At 42.4% G+C, this 24,036-nt stretch overlaps 1 protein-coding gene across 1 annotated transcript in view; it reads right to left on the bottom strand.

Moving 5' to 3' along the window:
* LOC140206178 (alpha-actinin-1-like) overlaps positions 1-24,036 on the bottom strand; it is a 163,475-nt gene that overhangs the window by 102,386 nt on the left and 37,053 nt on the right. Inside the window, 1 exon segment of the mRNA XM_072274455.1 lies at positions 4,371-4,485. Coding sequence (XP_072130556.1) covers positions 4,371-4,485 — 115 coding nt within the window.

The raw sequence follows: 24,036 nt of genomic DNA on the forward strand, positions 1-24,036 counted from the left end.
GGGCCCTGGTGGAGGACTTTGTCAAATGGTGCACTCTGAATCATCTGCAGTGCACCATCAGTAAGACAAAGGAGATGGTGACGGACTTTAGGAAGGCGAAGCCTCTGTTGCTCCCTGTTACTACTGATGGTCAGGATGTGGATGTGGTGAGGGCCTACAAGTATCTGGGGGTGCACCCTATGGAAAATCCTGGCAATTCTGGACAATGTTTCTCAGTCTCTGCATGCCACCTTGGCTGAACAGAGGAGCACTTTTAGTAACAGACTAAGACAACTGTACTGCTCCAAAGAGCGCTGTATGAGGTCATTCTTACCCTTGGCCGTTAGGCTGGACAATGAGTCAACCTATAGCCAGGGAAGTGATGACCCCCTCCTGTTAAACTTTTTGTGGTAACTTGTTTTTTGTTATTTCTACTTCTCTTCTAATATTTATATCTCTGCACTTGTAACGCTACTGAGACAATGTAATTTCCTTTGGGATCAATGAAGTATCTATCTATGCATATCGATGCAGCTCAAAGAAAGCACAGCAGCGGCTATATTTCATTAGGACTTTGAGGAGATTTGGTATGTCACCAAAGACACTTGAAAATTTCTACCAAAGTACTGTGGAGAGCATTCTAACTGGCTGCATTACTGTCTGGTATGGTGAGGGGGTGGGGGTGGTGGTGATGAGGGATGCCACTGCATAGAATCAAAATAACCTGCAGAGGGTAAACCCGGTCAGCTCCATCGTGGGCACTAACCTCCATAGTATCCAGGACATCTCAAGGAGTGATGCCTCAAAAAGGTGGCACCCATCATTAAGGACCCCCCGCCGCCATCACCCAGGTCATACCTTGTTCTCATTACTACCATCAGGGAGGAGGTACAGCATCCTGAAAGCACACACTCAATGATTCAGGAATAGCCTCTTCCCCTCTGCCATTCAATTTTTGAATGGACATTGAACCCACAAACACTAGTTCACTACATTTTTTATTTCCATTTTTGCATTTTTTACTATGTGCTTTCTGTAATTTAGTTTTTTCTCTATTATTATGTGCTATGTGGTACTAATGCCACAAAGACAACAAACTTCACAGGTGATATTAAACCTGATTCAGATTAATAATGAACTGATTACTATTGGACATCTTTTCACAGAGCCCTCAGCACACTGGATATCGCTGGTGAAAGGAGGCAGAGAGCCACTGACAACATCACCAAGCCAGCAGAGAAAGCCTCAAGATGGCTCTGGATAAAGAGAGCAAGTCCTTGGGGATCTGCAGCACATGCTATCTGAACACAAGTCATGGCTTGGTCAACCACGGCTGGGTTGCCTGGGTGAGGGTGTCTGATGTTGAACAACCCAAAGCACACGAAGACCCCAGGATACGTCAATGATGATGTGTTCAGAGCATCATGAGATGTATTTTTCAAACTAGAGTGTGTGTCATACAGGAAAACTCCCCATGCCACATGCTTGATCGAGTTGCTGCTATCATCAATAAAATCAACACGAACACAAGGAATTCTGCAGATGCTGGAAATTCAAGCAACACACAAAGTTGCTGGTGAACGCAGCAGGCTAGGCAGCATCTCTAGGAAGAGTTACAGTCAACGTTTCGGGCTGACACCCTTCATCCGAACTAACATCTTGTTATAGCTTTGCCCCAAAAAGATGTATTTTTTTTAAAAATGCAGAATTCCAGAGGAACAAGAAACTACTCAGCTGACAAGACAGCCATATAATATGATATCAAGGATTAAGTTAAACTGATCAATAGAAAAATCAAGAGCAGTGGTGGTGATGAAAGAGGAGAAATCTCACCTACAGGAACACAAACTGGTGGTACAGAGACATGATCTACTGTCGCTGATCTCAGTACATGAAGACTTTAACCAGGACATCACAGAGGTTCTGGCACAGGCAAACATGAAGCAGGCACGAAAATTTTTAGAAGCATGGTTCGCTTCTTATAACTCTGTAAACAAACATACCGATGTACACGGCATCTACGTACCCCTGACAGCCAAAGAAACCTTAGCCAATAGAATTCAAAGTCAATTGAAGGGGTAGCCACACAGGACTGAAGTAAGCAAAAGGGGAGGGAGGGGTGGATATATAAATGTGAGCACAACCAGAAAGAAATGACAACTACCCATTGAGATGTCACCTCGACTGGTGATGCAAGTTAATTACCAAGCTCACTGAACAATGCAACATCAACTGCCTCAACCTGAACTACGAATATTCATCATCACCCTGGAGGAAAAATAAGTCAAGGATTCCCGGGCAACACACACAAAATGGTGGAGGAACTCAGCAGGCCAGGCAGCATCTATGGAAAAAAAGTACGGTCGACATTTTGGGCCGAGTCTCTGCTTAAGGGACTTGGCCCAAAATGTCAACTGTCCTTATTTCCCAATAGACGTTGCCTGCCCACTGACTTCCTCCAGCATTTTGTGGGTGTTGCTTGGATTTCCAGCATCTACAGATTTTCTCGTTTAAGTATTCCCAGACGATATTTTTCAGGGCATAATAAAGCAGATTTACCAAACTGAGAATAAATTTCATGTTTGGTACATAAAGCAGTACAGCACAGGAACAGGCCCTTCAGCCTGCAATGTTGTGCTGGATCAGCTAAACAGTATAGTAGGCAGCTAGGGAATCATGGGTTTGTGCCTCTGGTGAACTGTGTCCTCTCCAGGGTGGTAAGATTTGAAGAACCGGCTGTTGCCCCTGCAGCAGTTTCCCCCTCTCCACGTCACTGATGTAGTCCAAGAGAAGGGCAAGCGCCAATATAGCCTAGCACTAGTGTCGTCGCAGAGGTTGCCAGAGTCAAGTTGTAAACAACATCAAACTGCCTTAGGGACCTGGCTCCGGAGTTCTTCCTCTGGGTTTAGTCCCAAAGACTATCCCATAGGTGGGTATGGCTGCAAAGCAGTGGAGGTTTAAAACCAGAGTTTTCCTTCTCCGAGGAGGGCTGCCATCCTTGGCTGATAGCCCCACATGCCCCAGCATTTTTTTTTAAACTAATCGCTCCTACCTACACAATGTCCATATCCCTCCTCCTTCCTCAGATTCATCAGCCATAAAATAATTTATGAATATAATTGCATTTTGATTGTTACAATTATTTGTTTTTGTGTCAATAAATGTAAAGTACAAACTTTCTAAACTACTTTTTATTGCTGGCAAATTAGTATCTTTTAGGTTAGATGGAAATAAAATTATCCATATATAACTGACAACTTAATGCAACACACAAAATGTGGAAGGAACTCAGCGAGTCAGGCAGCATCTATAGAAAAGAATAAACAGTTTCAGGCCGAGGCACTTCATCAGGACTGGAAAGGAAGATGGGGGGGGGGGGGGGGTGTGGTTAAGAAGGTGGGGGGAGGAGAGGAAGAAGTACAATGTGATAGGTGAAACTGGGAGAGGGGGAGGGGGTGAAGTAAGAGCTAGGAAGTTGATTGGTAAAGGAGATAAAGATCAGGACAAGGGGGAATCTGATAGGAGAGGACAGAAGACCATGGAAGAAAGGGAAGGGGAGAAGCACCAGAGGAAGGTGCTGGACAGGTAAGAAGAAAAAGTGTGAGAGGGAAACAAGAATGGGGAAATAGAGGTGGGAGGGGGGGTTTGCAATTACCAGAATTTTGAGAAATTGGTGTTCATGCCTAGACAGATACGAGGTATTGTTCCTCCAACCTGAGAGTAGCTTCATCATGGTAGTAGAGGGGGCATTGTGGAGATGTCTTGGTTCCGTAAGTTCTATGTTCTATGCCTTGCTTCATGCTGGTGAAATTTTATAATGGTTAATCTTGGTTCATAATAATGGTTCAAGCTAATGGTTCAATAATGGGGAAATGGTTACATCCTTCCTAAATGGGATCGCTGGCTTGAATATCACTTTGTAACTAGCTGAACCATGAAGTCTTCCTCAATCGTCAACACTACCAGTCTTCTGAACAGGTAACTTAGGTTCTTTTCACAAGTTTCCCCAAACAATAGCCTTTAGTAGCAAGCACAGGAAAATTTGAAACTCTGAAAATAACTCGGAAAATGTGTAGTTTGGGTGGCTGACAGTTGGATTGAGTTGTTCTCTGATCCTTGCAAGCTACTTGCAAACATTTTGTCACCATGTGAGGAGACATCATCAGCCGCTGTTCACTAAGCCTAACGCAATTAAACAATGCACTGATAATGTCTCTTCATATGGTGACGAAACTTTTGCAAATGGATTGCCAAGATCGGGAATCAACTCAACTCAACCATTTTGAAACTTAAAAGTAGAATTAGATGCATTAATAACCAAACTTAATTGAACATAAATAGATCCAACTGAGAATGGTTCTTTTAGGCATAAAAGCAAAATAATTCCTCACCTGATATCACCTCCAAAAGTAACATTAGTTTGAGGCCATCCCTAAAATCTTCTTCAATTACTTCAATTTGTGTTCCTGCCTTCCGTAAATGCGAATTGCACCATGCTGTAAAAGTCTGCAAAACAATAATACATGTCCAATCAGTTTAAGTAATATAGGAGGTAACCCACACTTAAATCAACAAATCAACAGGAACTGTGCATTATTTCCCAGATATTAACTTGGGGGGGGGGGGGGGGGAGAGAGAGAGATTGGCATGGGAGGTGGGAATGTATTTCATTTTTATGTTAATGTCATAACAGCCACGGTTTCTATTTGTTCCTTAATGTGGGCAACACTAGCAGGAGCTACCCTTCATTATGTATTTATGGGAACAAGGTTCTCACCATTCTGTACAATTATGGTTGATGTAATTAGCTTCACATGGTTGTCTTCAAGTTCAAATTTCAAAAGTAAACTTGTTATCAAAGTACTTGCATGTCACTATCTACAACCCTAAGATTCATTTACTTGCAGACATTCACAGTAAATACAGAGAAATAAATAATATTAGATAAATGAGCAATAAGTATTGAGAACATGAGATGAAGAGTCCTTCAAAGAAGATTGTGGGAACAGTTCAGTGATGGGGCAAGTGAAGTTGAATGAAATTATCCCCTTTGGTTCAAGAGGCTGATGGCTGAGGGGTAATAACTATTTCTGAACCTGGTGGTGTGGATCTTGGGGCTCCTGTACCTTGTTCCTGATGGCAGCAGCAAGAAGAGAGCATGGCCTGGATGATGGGGTCCCTGATGATGGAGGCTATGACAACACTCCATGTAAATGTGCTTAATGGTGGGGAGGGCTTTATTCACGATGGACTGGGTCACTTCCACTATTTTTTGTAGGCTTTTCCATTTAAGGACATTGGTGTTTCCAAATCAGGCTATGATACAATCAGTCAATATGCTCTCCACACACATCTGCAGAAGTTTGTCAAAGTTTTAGGTGTCATGCCAATTTTTTGCGAACTTCTAAGTAGCAGCGTTGATGTGCCTTCTTCACAAAGCTTATGCGCTAGGCAGGACAGATCCTTTGAAATGATAACACCAAGGAATTTAAAGTTGCTGACCCTCTCCACCTCTGATCCCCCAATAAGGACTGGCTCATGGACCTCTGGCTTTCTCCTCCTGAAGTAAATAATCAGCTCCTCTGCAAGAGAAAATCTGCAGATGCTGGAAATCCGAGCAACACACACAAAATGCTGGAGGAACCCTGCAGGCCAGGCAGCATCTATGGAAAAAAGTAGTCAACATTTCGAGCCGAAACACTTCACCAGGAGCTCCTTGGTCTTGCTGACATTGAGTAAGAGATGGTTGTTGTGGCACCACATGCTAAGTTTTCAATCTCCCTCCTCTATACTGATTTGCCACCACCTTTGTTTCAGTCAATGGCAGTGGTGTTATCAGCAAACTAAAATAAGCACTGAAGCTGTGCTTGCCCTCACTGGTCATAAGTATAAAGCGAGTAGAGTGACAGACTAGGCACACAGTCGTCTTATGCTGCACCTGTGCTGACAGAAATTATGGAAGAGATGTTGTTGCCAGTCCAAACTGACAGGGGTCTACAAGTGAGAAAATTGAGGAGCTAATTGCACAATGAGGTATTGAAGCCAACATCTTGGAACTTATTGACTAGTTTTAAAGAGATGATTGTATTGAATGCTGAGCTATAGTCGATAAATCTGAACAGATCAGTTTGCTGAGCACCCAGATCAGTAGTATGCAAAGCAAACCTTTGAAAACGGCCTTCAAACAGCTCATGTTATTCAGTATTGGGATAGTATAATAATGTAATCTCAAGACACGATTTCCAAGGCAAACTATTAGAAAACCTGCATAAGTCACTGATGTCTTTCAGAGGAAGTTTGGTCTGTGTGCTGCTCTTCTTACCACAATCTAAATATACCTGGAACATTCTGGGGACTATGTAACTTGTACTCCTGGGTCCTTGGCTCTACAACACTCTCCAGGACCCTAACATTCACTGTGAATGTCCATCCCTGGTTTGACTTCCCAGTTAAGGACATCTGTTTTAGTAACCTTCACGTCCCAGCAGTTTCAGGCTACAAAATGGACGTATACAATCTTAACACAGAGGTATAAACGACAAACTCATCTTCTTTGTTTAATCTCACACATTAGACTACACACAATTCACTTTCACTTAGCAAAGACTGTTTTAGGAATGAATTAAAACTCCCAGCATCTTTCCTATCTTCATCTCAAGCATATCACCTGAGCATGTAGTTTCCATATTCATGAAAGAAGAATATGTCCGTTTAAAATAGAACACTTTACAGTACCAGCAACCTGGGTTCAATTCCCGTCGCTGCCTGTAAGGAGTTTGTACGTTCTCCCCGTGAGTGCTCTGGTTTATTCCCACAGACCAAATATTGGTTGATAGGTTCATTGTCCATTATAAATTGTTCCATGATTAGGCTAGGATTAAATCAGGGGATTGCTGAGTGGCGTGGCTTTAAGGGTTGGAAGGACCTATTCTGCGCTACATCTCAATAAATAAAATTAAATTAAATTAAATGTTTCCAGATTTGACGTGGACTTTTTTTTTTAAAAAGAGCAGATTTATCTTTTACTGTAAGAATATCAAAAGCCAACTGTTATTTGGCCTATAAATAATGAAGATGAGTATATGGTGTTCATTACAACAGAGCAGGTCAATACAACTTAAGTTGAGTTTTACTGGATCTTTTTTTTAAAACCGTAACGGGCTTTACAGACCCAAAACAAAAAACTTTTAATACTGAAGAGAATAATAATGTGATTGGCATGATTACATTTTACCAATTTAGTTTTCTCAAGTATTGAGAAAGCACTATGCCATAAATCTTTCACACAATGTAAATACTTCCACCAGATAGCATTCACCATTCATGCCACTTAATTTTACTTACTATAGTCAAATGCACAACGGCTCTATTCAAATACATATAGTAAACCCATTTAACTAGGGAGTCTGTGTGTGCGGCTGCCGGAGGTCTCCTCCTCTCACTCCCTCTCCCTCTCTCCCCCCCCCACCTTTATTTAACCATTATTAGAGACAGAGAGTGAGAACCTGTGGCATGTTGGAGTGAACAATGATTTTTGGTGGACTCTAAATCATGGTCCCTTTGGGGGCTTTGCTATTGCTCGCTTGTCAGGTTGGGAGGGGGGAGGGCTGTTGCTTTTGCAGAGGCAGGTGGGGGGAAAGTTTGATGCTTTTGCACGAGGAGAGGCTTTGCGATTCTAACATCTTTCTGTCATTCTTTTTTTGGGGGTTTCTCTCTATTTTGTGGATGTTGTGTAGATAGCAAGAATTTGAGGTTATATACTGAATACATTTTCTGATATTAAATGGAACCATTGAATCTGCAGTTTTGTGGAATATTCAACTCAGATCAACAACTTTCACAAATAATTTTAATCCTATACACAGTCTCTGTACAGTGCTACAGAAGTCGATTTTTTTGGCTAGAACTGCCAACTAAAATCTAAGGTAATTGCTTTCAGGTCAGTACCAATCTCGTATAACTTAGAGAACACTTAGCTGCTGGAAAGATGGTAGCAATTACATACATCATAACTGTTAAATCAGATCTACCAGTGCCTCCACTAGTTTCCAGAAAGAATTAAGAAAATGCCAGATGTGACAAAGCTTATAACATACAACAGGTCTTTGAACAGATGTTGAAGACCATCCTACATCAGAAACAGCAAGGCATGCTAAGAAATACACATGAAAATTAAGAATACTTTCCTGCTGTATCCTACCCATTTTCCAGATTACAGAATCACTTTTAATATCACCAGCATATATTGTGATATTTGTGGCAGCAGTACAATACATGGTAATATAGAGAAAAAACTGAAGTACATTAACTATATGTACATTAAATAGTTAAATAATCTAAGCAGTATGAAAACAGAAATTAAGGTAGTGAGATGGTGTTCCTGGGTTCAATGTCCATTCAGAAATCAGATGGCAGTGGGGGAAAAAGCTGTCCCTGAATCCTCCCTGATCATAGCAATGAGAAGAGAGCACATCCTGGGTAATGGAGGTCCTTAATGATGGATGCCACATTTTTGAGGCAGTGCTCCTTAAACATGTCTTGGATACTTCAGAGGCTAGTGTCCATGATGGAGATGACTAAGTTTACAACTCTCCGCAGCTTACTTTGACCCTGTGCCGTACCCGCTCACCCCCGATACCAAACAGTGATGCAGCCCGTCAGTATGCTCTCCATGGCAGAAATTAGCAGGTGTTTCAGGTGATATACCAAATCTCCTCAAGGACAATGATTTCTACCTAGGCAACTTGGACAATGAAGTCAATGTTTTGATCAGTATGCTCTATCTGGTGCATTACCAGCTACACGAAGTTAATATGCCTCATTCAAAAGTTTGAAATTTTGTGAGACAGACACTAAAATCTATTTTGTGTTCACTTCTGAATGCTAGTTGGTTGCTTTTATTGTTTGCAAGATTTGTTTTTTTTTTGCACACTGGGTGTTCCATGGTTTTTTCCAGAATGGGTACAATTTGGTGGCTTTGCTTTATGGCTGCTGTAAGGAGACGAATCTCAAGGTTGCATATTATATACATACTTTGGAGATAAATGTTTTTAATGCATTGTGACTACACCAGATATTTAATCTTCCAGAAGGTCCACAACCTTATCGTAGGGTTTGAAGACCTGAATGCCACAATGACACGGAGAGCTATGCTGGCTGGCCCTGTGCTTTGGCTCTTGGTAAGGTCACCCATGCCAAACAGGTCAAAGGGCAGAAGGCAGATTAAGAGTAGTCCGCTGGTCCTCCAGGTTTGAGGGGTCAGCTCAGGACTAACAACCCGACTGGTCAAAAAGAAAATCACAGAAACAGCAACGAAGAATCCTTCGACCTCTGAGTACGATGATATTCCGAGTCTCCACCCAGAACTTGCATGACTAACAGTAGTGAAGAACAAGAGGAAGCTAATGACATGATGAAGGAAGATTCATGTACTCTCAGTCAGCTCCGTTATGGGCACTAGCCTCCATAGTATCCAGGATATCAAGGAGTGATGCCTCAATAAGGCAGTATCCATCATTACAGATCCCCCATCACCCAGGACACATGCCCTCTTCTCATTCCCACCATGAGGGAGGAAGTAAATTGAATTGAACTTAACCTAATTTATTGGGCAGTTGAATTGAGCATAATTGTTGGTAAAAAAAAATCCATAAATGTATTGGGTGTCAAAAAGACGAGATGGGGAGGAGAAAAGGTATTAGAGGAAATGCTTGCCTTTCACAATGGTCTGACAAAGGGGAACTAAGATTAAAGGATGGTCAAGATAAGATAAGATATTGGGGAAGTCCAACTTCCTCAATAGATACGGCTCAGGACAGACTCATCTGGCCCAAAGAGCCACACTGCTCAGCGAACCACCTACTTATTGAGATGAGGCGTAGAATGGGCCCTTCGAGCCACACCGCCCAGCAATCCTCTGATTTCATCCTTAGCCTAATCACGGGACAATTTACAATGACCAAATAATCTACCAACTGGTCCATCTTTGGACTATGACAGGAAGCTGGAGCACCCAGAGGAAATCCACACGGTCATGGGGTAGAACGTACAAACTCCTCACAGTCGGTAATGGGGATTGAACCCAGGCACCTGTACTGTAAAGTCCTGTGCTAACCACTATGCTACTGTGCCCTCTTATTATACCACTTGTCTCTTGATCTATGGTGCTGGTAGATTAGGAAAGTCACAACTTTGATGCCTACAAAATACAAATAAGCGGGTAAAGAAATATGGAGAGTGGTGAATCCCTTGAGTTAAAGATAGGCAGTTGAATTGAAATGAATTTAATTTAATTTAATCTAATCTAATCTACTTTATTGAGCAGTTGAATTGAGTTTAATTGAAGACAAAAATCCATAAATATCTGAACTAAACTCTGAACTCTGACACCAAAAGCTGTAATAGTGGTGCCCACTGTATGTGTGTCCAGTATGAGCACCCATTCCTGCAGCCCCTGATTTTAGGAAATAGTAGCAGCTGTTATTCTACAAGGATCGATATATTGGCATGTGGATTCAAAATATCTAATGGCCACAAAAGGCCACTGAATTCAAAAATAAGTTCAGAACAAGGAACATAATAATAAATACAAGAGAGTCTGCATATGTTGGAAATCCAGAGGAACACACGGGGAAAACGCTGGAATAAAAAGGTGGGGGCGAGGAGGCTGACTGGAAGGTGATTGAAGCCAGGTGGGTGGGAAAGGTCAAGTGCTAGAGAAGAAGGACTCTGATAGGAGAGGAGAGTGGACCATTGGACAAAGAGAAGGCAGGGGGACCTGGGAGGAAGTGGTAGGCAGGTGAGAAGAAGTAAAAGGTCAGAGTGGAGAAAAGAAAGGCTGTGGGGGGGGGGGGGGAGGGGGAAGAGGAGGAATTTGTTTCCCAGATGGAGAAATTGATATTCATGGCATCAGTTTGGAGGCCATTCAGACAGAATATAAGGTGTTCACAGGTGTCAGGACGAAGGGTTTCAGCCTGAAACGTCAACCGATCTTTACCACGGATGCTGCCCGACCTGCTGAGTTCCTCCAGCGTGTTGTGAGTGTTGCTTTGACCCCAGCATCTGCAGATTATTTTGTGAATATAAGGTGTTGCTCCTCCACCCTGAGGATGGCCTCATCTTGGCACAAGAGGAGAAGGTAAGACGTTGATTTAAATTTCAGTCAATAATTACTTTAAAACAGTTTCATTTTTTTTTGTTGCAGAGCAAAATGTTAGGTGTGCTGCCAAGCATGGCAAGTGGACAAGAGAAACAAGGGATTAGTTAGAAGTGGCCTATTTATCATCCTGTGGATTCCAATTGCAGAGAGCAATATAACATGCATTTACATCTGCATTTAGATGTAAAAGCAGCTCCTTCACTTCAGTTACAGCAAGAAACCTTTCAAGGGAGCCAGTGATTATACAGTCAATAATTATTGCAGCTGGTTGTCAACATGCTTCAAGCAAATCAAACAGGTCATCAATGACAGGCAATTCGAAATACTGCCTAGTGGGACCAGAGAAAAATCACATGGAAGGCATTCAAGGATTTTGTTGAAAATTGTCTTGGCAACTATAGAGCACCAAACTACATGCAGCTGGTTGACAACATGCTTCAAGCATACAAAAACCATGAATGCAACATGTCACTAAAGATTCATTTCCTGCATTCCTATTTGGACGTCTCTGAAAATCTTGGCGCCATCAGTGACGAGCATGGTGAAAGGTTTCACCAGGACATTGCGGACATGGAGAAACAGTATCAGGGCAACTGGAATCCATTAATGCTGGCTGATTATTGTTGGACACTTAAGTGAGAAGCCTCAGACACTGAGTATGAACAAAAATCATCAACATTTTTAGCTCAGTTGAACTAATGCAAAGCATCATCACCGTTATGCAATTAAATGCATTACATTGAATAAAAGTTAAATTCTTGTTTTTCCAAATTCCTACATGATACAAGAAGTCTGAAATTATATTTGTGTTCAGCTTCAAGCGGCTTATCATAAACAAAAAATTCTGAGGAAGAAACATTTTTGGAAAAATTCGTTGTCTATTGTAATTAGAACCAGTAGTGACTTACATTGTTAACTATTCGTTACAGCAACACAAAAAAAACACATCCTTAAGAGTTTACAATGAATTGCTCTGAGAACTGCAAAACAACACTACATCATATTTAAGTGCCTATAAACCATGTCGAAGAATCTCACATTCCAAGTCAATGAGAGATAGAGTCATCCCTAAATTCACTTGGTCCACTTTGGACACGTCTCTCCCTTTTGTCTATCTTACTGTCTGCATCTCTGGAGATAAAACTGTCTACTGATTCCCTTTATATATCAACCAATTCCCACAGCTACCTTGACAATACCTCTTCCCACCCTGTCTCCTGTAAAAATGCCATTCTCTTTCTCAGTTCCTTCGTCCTTGCCGCATCTGTTCCCACGATGAGACTTTTCTTTCCATGACAGAGATGTCCTCCTGCCTCAAAGAACACAGTTTCCCTTCCTCCACCATTGATGCTGCCTCACCTGCATCTCATTTCCCAGGCATCCACACTCACCCCATCCTCCTGATGCCTTACAGGGATAGAGTTCCTCTTGTCCTCACCTACCACCCCATAAGCCTCTGCATCCACACTTCATTCTCTGGAACTTCTGCCATCACATCGTTACCTCCCCTCCCTCCACTTTTCACAGGGATTGCTCCCTCTGCGATTCTCTTGTCCATTTGCCCCTCCCCACTAATCCCTGCAAGCAGCTAAAGTGCTACACCAGCCTGTTCACCTCTATTCAGGGCCCCAAATAGTCCTTGCGGATGAAGCAACACTTCCCCTGTGAATCTACTCTATCTGGTGCTCCCAATGCAGCCGCCTCTATATTGGTGAGAACGGACATAGACTGGGGTACCACTTTATCAAGCACCTCTGCTCCATCCACAAAAAGTAGGACTGCCTGGATCCAACCATTTTAATTACTACCCACATTCTAACAGTCAGTCCATGGGTTCCTCTTCTGCCACACTCATGCCACTCTCAGGTTGTAGGAGCAACACCTCATATTCCATCTAGGTAGCCTCCAACCTGATGGCGTGAACATCAGATTACTCCAACTTCCAGTAATTATATTCCCCCTCCCCCTTCTTCAATCCTCCACTCTGGCCTCTTACCTCTTCTCCTCACCTGCCTCTTGGTAACCCTCCTCCTTCCCTTTCTCCCATGGTCCACTCCTCTCCTGTCAGATTCCTTCTTCTCCAGCCCTTTAACTTTTCTGCCAATCACCTTCTAGATTCTTACTTCAATCCCCCCTCTCACCATATAACTAGCTTCACCCGTCATCTTCTAGCTTCTCCCCACCCCACCTTCTGACACTGGCATCTTCCCCCTTCCTTTATAGTCTTGAAGAATGATCTCAGCTCGAAATGTCAACCGCTCATACAAGCCACCTGACCTGCTGAGTTCCTCCAGTATTGTGTCTGATGCTCTGTAAATATCCACAATCAATTCAGATGAATTGTGTCATGGTAGCGTAGTGGTAAGCACAACGCTTTACGGTACAGGTCACACAGATTCAATTTCCACCATTGCCTTGTAAGGAGTTTGTACATTCTGGGGTTCCTCCGGGTGCCCCAGTTTCCTCCCACAGTCCAAAGACATACCAGTTGGTCAGTTAATTGCTCATTGTAAATTGTCCCATGATTAGGCTAGGATTGCTGGGCAGAGCAACTCGTTGGACTAGTAAGGCCTACTCTGCACTGTATCTCAATAAAATTAAAAACAAACTGATGAAGGTCTCTCATTTTTAAAATAGAAATTAGTGGCAAGTTCTTAACAAGGTCTTTTTCTTCAATGCTACAGTCAGCCAGCTCCCCAGCAAATTTGCTTATTTCATGACTTCCAGTCATAACAATCCCGGTTACAGCATTCTCGGATGATGAGATCATGGACTGAATTTAAGCATCCAGTGCACCATGTGGTTTTTGCACTAGCCCGCCACCCATGTCATGAAGCAGTTTTCAGGAGCCACAAGGTTTAACAATGTTTTAAATAGTTAAGAAATGCACCCTTCACAAAATATTAGTACAATAGCAATGTCTATGCATTCACCATGTCAGAAATTACTTGTTCATACTGTACCCACCAAGTAGCGATTAAGTTCAAGGGAAAGAATTCTCCCCCACGGCCCCACCTCAAGCCAAAAGTAAATTGCAACATTCCGGAAAAGACAGGAATAACAAGTCATTTTTTATCAACAATTCGTCAAGCACATGACTACAATTTGACTAAGTAGCTGATTAAAATTGTGATGAAGGCAGTTCAATGTGGACAAGTTGAAGTCATCCAACGCCACCAGAAGTGATAATCATTTTCTTAATATTAAGAATGTGGAAGCAGAAGAGAGTGGAGAGAGACTGGAATACGAATATCGACACTGAAGCCTTGCAGGGAAATTTTTAAAAGACCAAATGTTGGACCTTATTTTCAAGATGATGCTGAAACATAGTAAATGCATTTAAAGCAACACACATCAAAGTTGCTGGTGAACGCAGCAGGCCAGGCAGCATCTCTAGGAAGAGGTACAGTCAACGTTTCAGGCCAAGACCCTTCGTCAGGACTAACTGAAGGAAGAGTGAGTAAGAGATTTGAAAGTGGGAGGGGGAGGGGGAGATCTGAAATGATGGGAGAAGACAGGAGGGGGAGGGATGGAGCCAAGAGCTGGACAGGTGATAGGCAAAAGGGATAGGAGAGGATCATGGGACAGGAGGTCCGGGAAAAAAGACGGGGGGGGGGTAACCAGAGGATGGGCAAGGAGTGTAGTCAGAGGGACAGAGTGAGAATCATCCTTGCCCATCCTCTGGTTCCCCCCCCCTTTTCTTTCTCCCCGGACCTCCTGTCCCATGATCTTCTCATATCCCTTTTGCCAATCACCTGTCCAGCTCTTGGCTCCATCCTTCTCCCTCCTGTCTTCTCCTGTCATTTTGGATCTCCCCCTCCCCCTCCCACTTTCAAATCTCTTACTAACTCTTCCTTCAGTTAGTCCTGACGAAGGGTCTCGGCCTGAAACGTCGACTGCACCTCTTCCTAGAGATGCTGCCTGGCCTGCTGCGTTCACCAGCAACTTTGGTGTGTGTTGCTTGAATTTCCAGCATCTGCAGAATTCCTGTTAAATGCATGTAAAGGATTTTATACAAATAAAGCTCAATCTAATCTTGAAGCTGCCATAGCCAGGGGTGGAAATGGAGTTAAGCTCCCAGGATCTATGAAATGCTCTCAATGGTGTGCACCTCAAATACCCTCTCACAACCAAGTGCCATTCCTGGCCTTCACATGGTGTTTAGCTACTAAGCCCAGCAGAACCATTTCTACTGACAGAAGGGGCAAAGGTGGGTTACTGGCACCTTAAAACCAGTTGTATCAGGCAAATGGGGCTTGTCAGCTGAGGTCAGCAGTTCATCTAGAAGAGGGAAAACTCTAATCTCAAACCTCTGCCGCCTTGCGTCTATATCCACTCGTGGGGAAGAGTTTGGGAGAAAACCCCAAGGGAAAATCCAGATCTGGAACCACTAAAGCAGTCCTACGTTTTGTTCAATGCTGACTGGCAACTCCAGCGATGTCACTGGTGCCTTTGGGATCATCAGATGCCTGGAGAGGGGGAGCTTGCTACATGGACAACAGCTTGCTCTTGCATTATCGTACTGCCCAGACTTGCGTATCTAGTCAGCTAGGACACAATATTCAGTCGACCCTGACCGATGGAGGCCTCAATCTTGGGGCAGTACACTTTTCAAAGCCAAACTTAGTAAAGTATGTATTGCTGTGATTGTGGGATTTTTTTGCTCTTATCCAACTGAGTTAATAAAATACAACAGGCTTATTCTCAAAGCCCCAGCTCAGAATGTATTTCCACAGTTTAGCAGAAATTTGGAACACTTCCTCAACGTCTGAACACCAGAGAAGTTACAGCTTACAAAAAATAATTAGTTTTAGTTCATATCTTTGAACAACAGTGGTAAAGATATTTTAGAATTGGTAAAATTCAAAACAGTATGGACATCAACCATCATAAACTTGTGAAATAAATAAATTGAGCAAAATACCAACCATCTCCAAACGCAGAATGGGTACCTCAGAAGTTAAAGGTTTATTATCATCAAAGTAGAGTATTAAGTGTGGCCGAGCTACGAGACCAAGTCCCCTACCCACCACCAAAGTTCAAAATACATGGTAGCATAGTGGTCAGCACAACGCTTTACAGTACAGGAAACCCTGGTCCAATTCCCGCTGCTGCCTGTAAGGAGTTTGTACGTTCTCCTCACGATCGTGTGGGCTGCCTCCGGGTGCTCCAGTTTCCTCCCACAGTCCAAAGACTGACTGGTTGGTAGGTTAATTGGTCAGCGTAAATTGTCCCATGATTAGGCTCAGGTTAACTCAGGGGATTGCTGGGTGGTGCGGCTTGAAGGGCCGGAAGGGCACATCCATGCTGTATCACAATAAAAAATAAGAAAAATTTTGAAATTCTAGTAATTCCCACATGGGCTACTGGATTAGAATAAAAGGCTGTAGCTGCAATCATTCTTTCCTATTGACTAAAGGGAGGGATATGGAGAAAACAGGCAAAGCAGCAGTCCGGCACTAATAACCCAATCTACAGACTATCCTTGACAAGAACCAAGGACAATTTACAAATACAGTAACACATAACTTCTCTTCAAGTATTAAAAATACAACAGCAAATATTGTTCCTCAGGGTGTAGGAACATTTCATAATCTATCTGGTTAGCCTCCAACCTGATAGCACAAAGATCGATTTCTCATTCTGGTAAAAACAAAATTCCTTCCCCCTCTGCTCTTCTTCTATTCCCCACTCTGACCTTTCACTTCTTCTCCCCCATCTATCACTTCCTCCTGGGTCCCCTCCTTCCCTTTCTCCTATGGTCCACACTCCTCTCCTATCAGATTCCTTCCTCTCCAGCCCTTGAACCTTCCCACCCACCTGGCCTCACCTATCACCTTCTAGCTATCCTCTTTTCCTACCGCCACTTTTTATTCTGGCATCTTCCCCCTTCTTCTCCAGTCCTGAAGAAGTGGCTCAGCCCAAAATGTTTATTCACTTCAATGGATACTGAGTTAAAACCACAGGAAGAGAATTAGACCATATGGCCCATCGAGCCTGCTCTGCCATTTCATCATGGCTGATCCACTTTTCCTCTCAGACCAATCTCCTGCCTTCTCCCCATATCCCTTCATGTCAAGAATCTATCAACCTCTGCCTTAAATATACCAATGACTTGGCCTTCACAGCTGCCTGTGGCAACGAACTCCACAGATTCACCACTCTCTGGCTGAAGATATCCCTCTGCATCTCTATGATAAAAGAGCACCTCTCTATTCTGAGGCTGTGTCCTCTGGTTCTGGACTCTTTCGCCATAGGAAACATCCCCTCCACATCCATTCTATCAAGGTTTTTCACCAATCGATAGGTCTCAATGAGGTCAGCCATTAAATGCTCTTCATATGACAAGCTATTCAATCCTAGAATAATTTTAGTGAACCTCCTTTGAACTCTCGCCAGTGTCAGCACATCCTTTCTTAGATAAGGGGCCCAAACTACTCACAATACTCCAAGTGAGGCCTCACCAGTGCTTTAGAAAGCCTCAAAACATTTTGTGTGCATTGCTAACTACTCATCCAGTTTATGGAAAATCAAAATTCAAGTTCAGGAACATGGCTTTTGATCAAAACTTTGAAATTATCAGCTATGTCGTTAGTTACTGCCATTCTGCAAAGTGGATGCCTTTTTCCCAAACTGCCCTTTCAGCAGTGTTCATTAGATTTGCCACTTTGCTTCAAGAGGCTAGCAAGTTTCTCAGGCAGTCACTTGTGTATGGAAAATGAGTTGTGAATTGTTATTGGCAATAAGCCAGTTTCCATTCATGGTTAAATGGAATCCCTGTCAGGATTAGCTACTGCGGGCAGCCAAGAACATGGCAGGGTACCCTTTGAAGGGGAAAAATTTATTTACAAATAAACAGCAATCATATCTAGAGCTGCCTGAATGAATGGAAATGCCTTAATGAGAATTCATTTCTCTCCACCGATCCCTTTCACAGCCATGGTCAAATAGTCACTCAACTTAATATGAATAGATTAATGGAGCATTGGATATAATTTATTTATTGCTTATTTAATTATTTATTGAGATACAGTGCAGAATTGGCCCTCCCAACCCTTCAAACCACACAGCCCAGCAATCCCCAGTTTAATCCTAGCCTAATCGTGGGACAATTTACAATGGCCAATTAACCTACCAACAGGTAGTTCTTTGGACTGAGAGAGGAAACCCGGGCACCTGGAGGAAACCCACACGTTCACAAGGAGAATGTACCAACTCCTTGTTGGCAGTGGCGGGAATTGAACCCAGGTCGTCTATACTGTAAAGCCTTGTGCTAACAATAACACTACTGTGCTGAGAGAAATAGCAGGATTCAAATATTAAAAACTTAACGTGCAGTTACGTTCTTCAGAAAGGCACAGCAAGTTTCATAACTGCTAGGCATTATGTGCAAGTATTAGCAGTGTAAAACAACTAATTCCATACATGATTAACTTCATCAATGCCATCTGCACAGGATGCTTTTGAAGGGAGTATTTGAAGGAATTGTTGTTTTTTGTGCTGGGGAGGGTGTGTGGGAGTTAATGTTCTTGTTGTATTTTGTACGGGGATGAGGGTTTGGGGGTTGATGCTCTTGTTTCGTTTTGTGTGGAGAGAGAGATGTTTGGGAGTTGATGATCATGTTGCTGTTCTTTTTTGTGCGAGGGGTCTGCTTGCTGTTTTTCTTTGAACAACTGCCATGGCTTTCTCTGGATAGCCACAAAACAAAGAAAAACGAATCTCAAGAGTTGTATACTGCATAGATACTTTGATAATAAATAAATCTTTGAACTTTTTTTTGGGTAGTTTCACACAGATTATAACAACAAAATATACTGAGGGAAAAAAAAACTGTAAATTCACAATGGAAAAGGTAGTTTATTCTAAACTAGTGAACAGGACAAGCAAAAGTTTCCAAAAGAGACTTTTTTTTAAAGTTTCCAATTTAAAGTTGTAACCAAGTATTTAGAGGGCAATGCAAATCTCCGTGGACTATGTGAGTGAGCAGTTACCTTAAGGAGAGGACAATTAAAAGTGTTAGTAAAGTTGAATGGAGGAAAATGCAAAGCTGTGACGATATAATACATTAGCTTTGGATGTTTCTAATAAAGGCAGAAGTCATAATGGGCCTATTGAGCCCTATTTAACTTTCAACTCAGGAGAAATTCAACTGTTGATTACAAATACACACTGAGTTAGCTTTCTACAGAGCACTTTTTGCACTAGTTAATTCCAATATTCAAAACGTGCCTTAGAAACCAACATTGTGGCAATGCAACAGGGATAGTACTAAAGGAACTATTTCGAAGTTCAAAGTTCAAAGTACATTTATTCTCAAAAGTATGTATACATTATACAACCTTGAGATTTGTCTCTTTACTAGCCACAAAACCAAGAATCCCAAAGGAAGCCCAGACACCGACCTTTTCGATATGGCCCGTGCTTAAATTACTGACCAATTACTTCTAAGCGCTCTGGGGCCTGGACCCCGCCGCCTTGATTTGATCTGCACCTGACCTCTCTGATTCGGCTTGGCGCTTACTTATAGAACCTTGGATCTTCCTTGCTCTTGGTGATGGGCCCACTGCCTCGCCTCACATTGGTTCTGCCACATCAAATTGCTTCCAAGTCCAAAAGGAAGCTACAGGCTATTGCTTGTGGTGATTGTTTACTAGAAAAAAGGAGTGATTAACAAAGTATGTAGTTGTTTTCTTTGTTTCATTGGCCATCAGCCAGGAGTCAGAGATTCACCAGCACCATTTTAAAATCATATATTTAATAGTGTTTCGGAATACATCAAGGTGAAAAATTTAAGTCATTTTGCGTAAAGGGCATATAAAAATCTTTACTGTAATATTCAAACAAAGCACTGGCTCATCATTATTCCAATAAAGGCTCTCTCCCTCTGTCAGCCAGACAGGCCTCTCACGAGTCTAATAAAAAGCTAAAATGTGTGGTTCTGATTTGCACATTTTCCTTCCATCAGTCCTGCAGTAAGGAAAACTTACTTCCACTCCAGTTACCTGGAATAGAAAAAGAAGCTAATGAAGCCAAGACAGATTTGCAAACTTCTTAGATTCAGTTATTGGTGGTCAACAGGTCAGAGCGGCGAATGATTTATGATACTACTCATTCCTTCCACCAATTACACTGAGCCTTGTGTGCTAATTGGCAAGACTCTCAATACCATCCCAATGCTCCTTCTCCCCTTCAAGACACAGTCACTTAAAATCTACCTTTATCATGTAAGATCATGTACTCTTCTAAAAGGTGACACTGAAGAACATGGTTCTAGATTTTTTTTTAAACAAAGGTTCTTCAGAATAAGGTAACAGTCCCATCCTAGGAATGAGCCTAGTAAATCCCTTCTGATGGGCACCAGTGTCCTGCTGAAGGGTTTCAGTCCGAAATGTTGACTGCTCTTTTTCATCGATGCTGACTGGCCTGCTGAGTCCTTCCAGCATTTTCTGTGCATTACTTTGATTTCCAACACCTGTAGATTTTCTCTTGTTTGAAATCCCTTCTGGATTGCCTCTAATGCTAGTATATCCTGTCCTAAATAAGGGAACCAAAACAACGTGAAGCTGTTCCACCAACATAAACTGCACTCTAGAACTAAGGTGCAACAACACCTTTGCAAAGTGCAAACGATTCTGAGGCCAAACCTCAAAAGCCATTGGCAACATCATGACTGAAGCAGATGGGGTGTGTGTGTGGGGGGGGGGGGAGGGGGGCTGGGGGGCTGGGAAACTTTCACACATTCACTGGAGAGTATGTTCACCTACCAACATTTCCCTGTTACAGAACATTTTCTTCTGAAAATGAAAGTTCAGAGTGAGACCTTGAAAACATGGACTTCCGGTTTAAGATGATGATGCTGGTAGTCCAGCGACTACTTACTGGTAGTAAGTAATACAAGGAATACAACTACTTTATTAGTAGCAATTTTTCTGTTTAAAAAAATTATGGTAAATAAGCACTGCAAACAATGAAGAAGCGAGTGAAAGCTAGACTGAGCTGAGGGTCAAAGTGTGCGCATACGAGGCTAAGTCAGGGTGAAGTCAAGGCACATTCGAGGCGAAGATGAGCAGCATAGCAAAATCGTAGCAAAGGAGAGGCAAATCCAAGACCCATCCACCTAAACCAAGAGCGAGATTTGATCAATTTAAGCACCGGACCATTTGGAAAGACCTGGTACAGACCAAAACACGGCTATGGGGTCCAGTCCCATACCAATGTGACACGGCCCGGTCTTAGAGTGAGGGATGAGCTGATGTTTGGACAGATGGATTGAAATGGCAAGGTGTTGGGACCACAGGTGAGGGTCAGGCCAGTTCACCTCGCTGCTCCACGACGTTTACTCCACTTTGCACTGCTCCAGCTGCTTTGGGCTTTGTGTCTACAGGCTCTGTGGCACTTACTCATGTCTGAAGTGAAGCTGAAGCTGTGAGCTGCTCGAGCTTTGTGTCAGTAGACTCACTTTTATTGTGAATGCTGTTTGTATGATTTGTTCCCTCCCCCCACCCTCTGCACACTGGATGTTTCACGGTCTCTTTTAATGGGTTCTTTTAATGGGTTCTTTTGGGCTTCTTTGTTTTGCGGCTGCCTGTAAGGAACAGAACCTCAAGGGTGTATAACGTATACATATTTTGATAATATATGTACTTTGAACTTTGAATTACTTCCCATATCTCAGGAACTCTCCCTCAGTAAAGGGCAGGCAAAGGATGAAAATTCATCACTATCAGTCTTTAACAAAGTGACAAAAAGGTATTTGAATATCAAGATATCAGACCAGGCACAAAACTTAAAAACACACCCGCCCATTCTTGTATTGATAATATTTCGCTTTAAATGACACTTCATCCAACTATCATGCCTATAAAGTTTTCTTCACCCTCGAATCTCCAAATTAAGTTTTTGGTGAAGGAGCAAAGACCAAAAAAAGGCCTCTTTCAGCATCCAAAGTCTGGGCAAAGCCTCAGAACAAATGTCCCGTTAGAACAGGGGTTCTGAACCTGGTCTAGTCTCTGGCCCTCCGCGGACCCCTCAGTTAATGGTAAGGCTCCCCGGCGCAATAAAAAGTTGGAAATGCATACTTTAGAATAAAGATGCAGAGGAATTTAGAGGGTGGCAAAACTGTGGAATTCATTGCCACAGTTGATGGAGGAGGCCAAAATATTGGGTATATTTAAAGCGAAGATTGATAGGTTCTTGATTAGTGAGGGCATCAAAGGTAATGGGGAGAAGGCAGGAGAGTGAGATTGATAATAAATCAGCCATAATCGAATAGTGGAGCAGACTTGCTGGACCAAATGGCTCAATTCTGCTTGTGTCTAATGGTCTGAAAAACATGCTTCAATTTCTAGAAATCCACATACCCTATTCTTTATAGGTGGTTTCTAAACTATCATCCTACTCCTGTCACTCTAGTCTTTGGTCTTCGCCATTCATTTTAAATACTCAGCCTGCATTTTTAAACCAAATTAATCAAGATCAACACAAATGGACGGGCTTGATGGCTCCTAAGTTCATTCTTTCTGCTCTGTACTAGAGCAGTAGAAATAACACAAGCTGAAATTCCACGTAAAGCAAGGTCCAAGGAGAATGTTCAAAAATCATTGTTAAAGTCAGAAGGTTATGTTGCAGCTTTATAGAACTCTATGGCTAGGCCACGTCAAGAGTACTGCACACAGTTCAAGTCAATCCACTATCGGATGGATGTTGAGGTTTTGGAGAGGGTGCAGAAGAGGTTCACCAGGATGCTGCCTGGCTTAGAGGGAATGTTGTGCTATCACGAGAGGCTGGATAAACTTGGGTTGCTTTCTCTGGAGCGGCGGAGGCTGAGAGGAGATCTGATAGAGGTCTACAAGGTTATGAGAACATAGAATAGACAGGGAGCATGTGTTTCCCAGGATAGAAATGTCTAGTACCAGATGGCATATATTAAAGGTGAGAGGGGGTAGGGTCAAGGCGTATATGAGGGTGAAGATTTTACTCAAGAGTGGTGGATGCCTGGTATGGTGCAGAGGCAAGTACAATACAGGCTTTTAAGAGACCCTTGGGATTTAAGGAAGATGGAGGGATATGGACAAGGATTAGTGTTTGGGTGTTTTTAATTTGCTTTTCAGCTGATTCAGCACAACATTGTGGGCCGAATGGCCTACTCCTGTGCTCTGCTGTTCTATGTTCTATGCTTAAATTATAACCCCATTGCTCAAATGTCATTTCACTGCCTCAAAAGTTATCACCTTCTTAGTTATTTACACAAGCTCATTGACTACATGCAAGAAGTAAGCAGAGTTACTGACAAGCATTTGTACAAAAAAAACCTTTTGTAAATGGCAGGGCATTTATTCCACAGCACTGTGTACTCATAGACTGCCCGGTATCAATGTCTCTCAACACATTCCTGTACAAACCAAAGGAGGGCGTTTCCATTTTCAATGCCTTCTTTGTAGAACATCTGACTGAGGGGGAAAAATATGAGTAGTCGCCTTTCAGTACAGTGATGATCTCACAGCCAACCTCAGATTCAGCTATGCAGATAACACCATCCCTCACAAAAAAGCCACTCCCCTCAGGTAATGCTTCAACAAGATTACCTTATAAGGTTAAACTGCTCAATTTCTGAAGTGAGTATTACGTAATCTAGGTGTGGCATACCAGAAGTAGCTGCTGTACAACCATATAATTCAACAGGACTAGTGGTAGACTTCTTACACAATTCAGATGACGAATGTAATGTCCCACACTACAATACTTAATAACTTACTATGGTAAATAATTCAACCCTTTTTTTTAAAAAAAAGGTTTCCACGTACAAAGTCAAAAGAAAACACATAGGAAGACTGTGGAACCTTGCCATGAGTGTTGTAAATCCATTTAGCAGACACCACAGCCTTTGTGCAGAACAAATT

This window comes from Mobula birostris, chromosome 12 (genome assembly GCF_030028105.1).
Source record: "Mobula birostris isolate sMobBir1 chromosome 12, sMobBir1.hap1, whole genome shotgun sequence".
NCBI lineage: Eukaryota > Metazoa > Chordata > Chondrichthyes > Myliobatiformes > Myliobatidae > Mobula > Mobula birostris.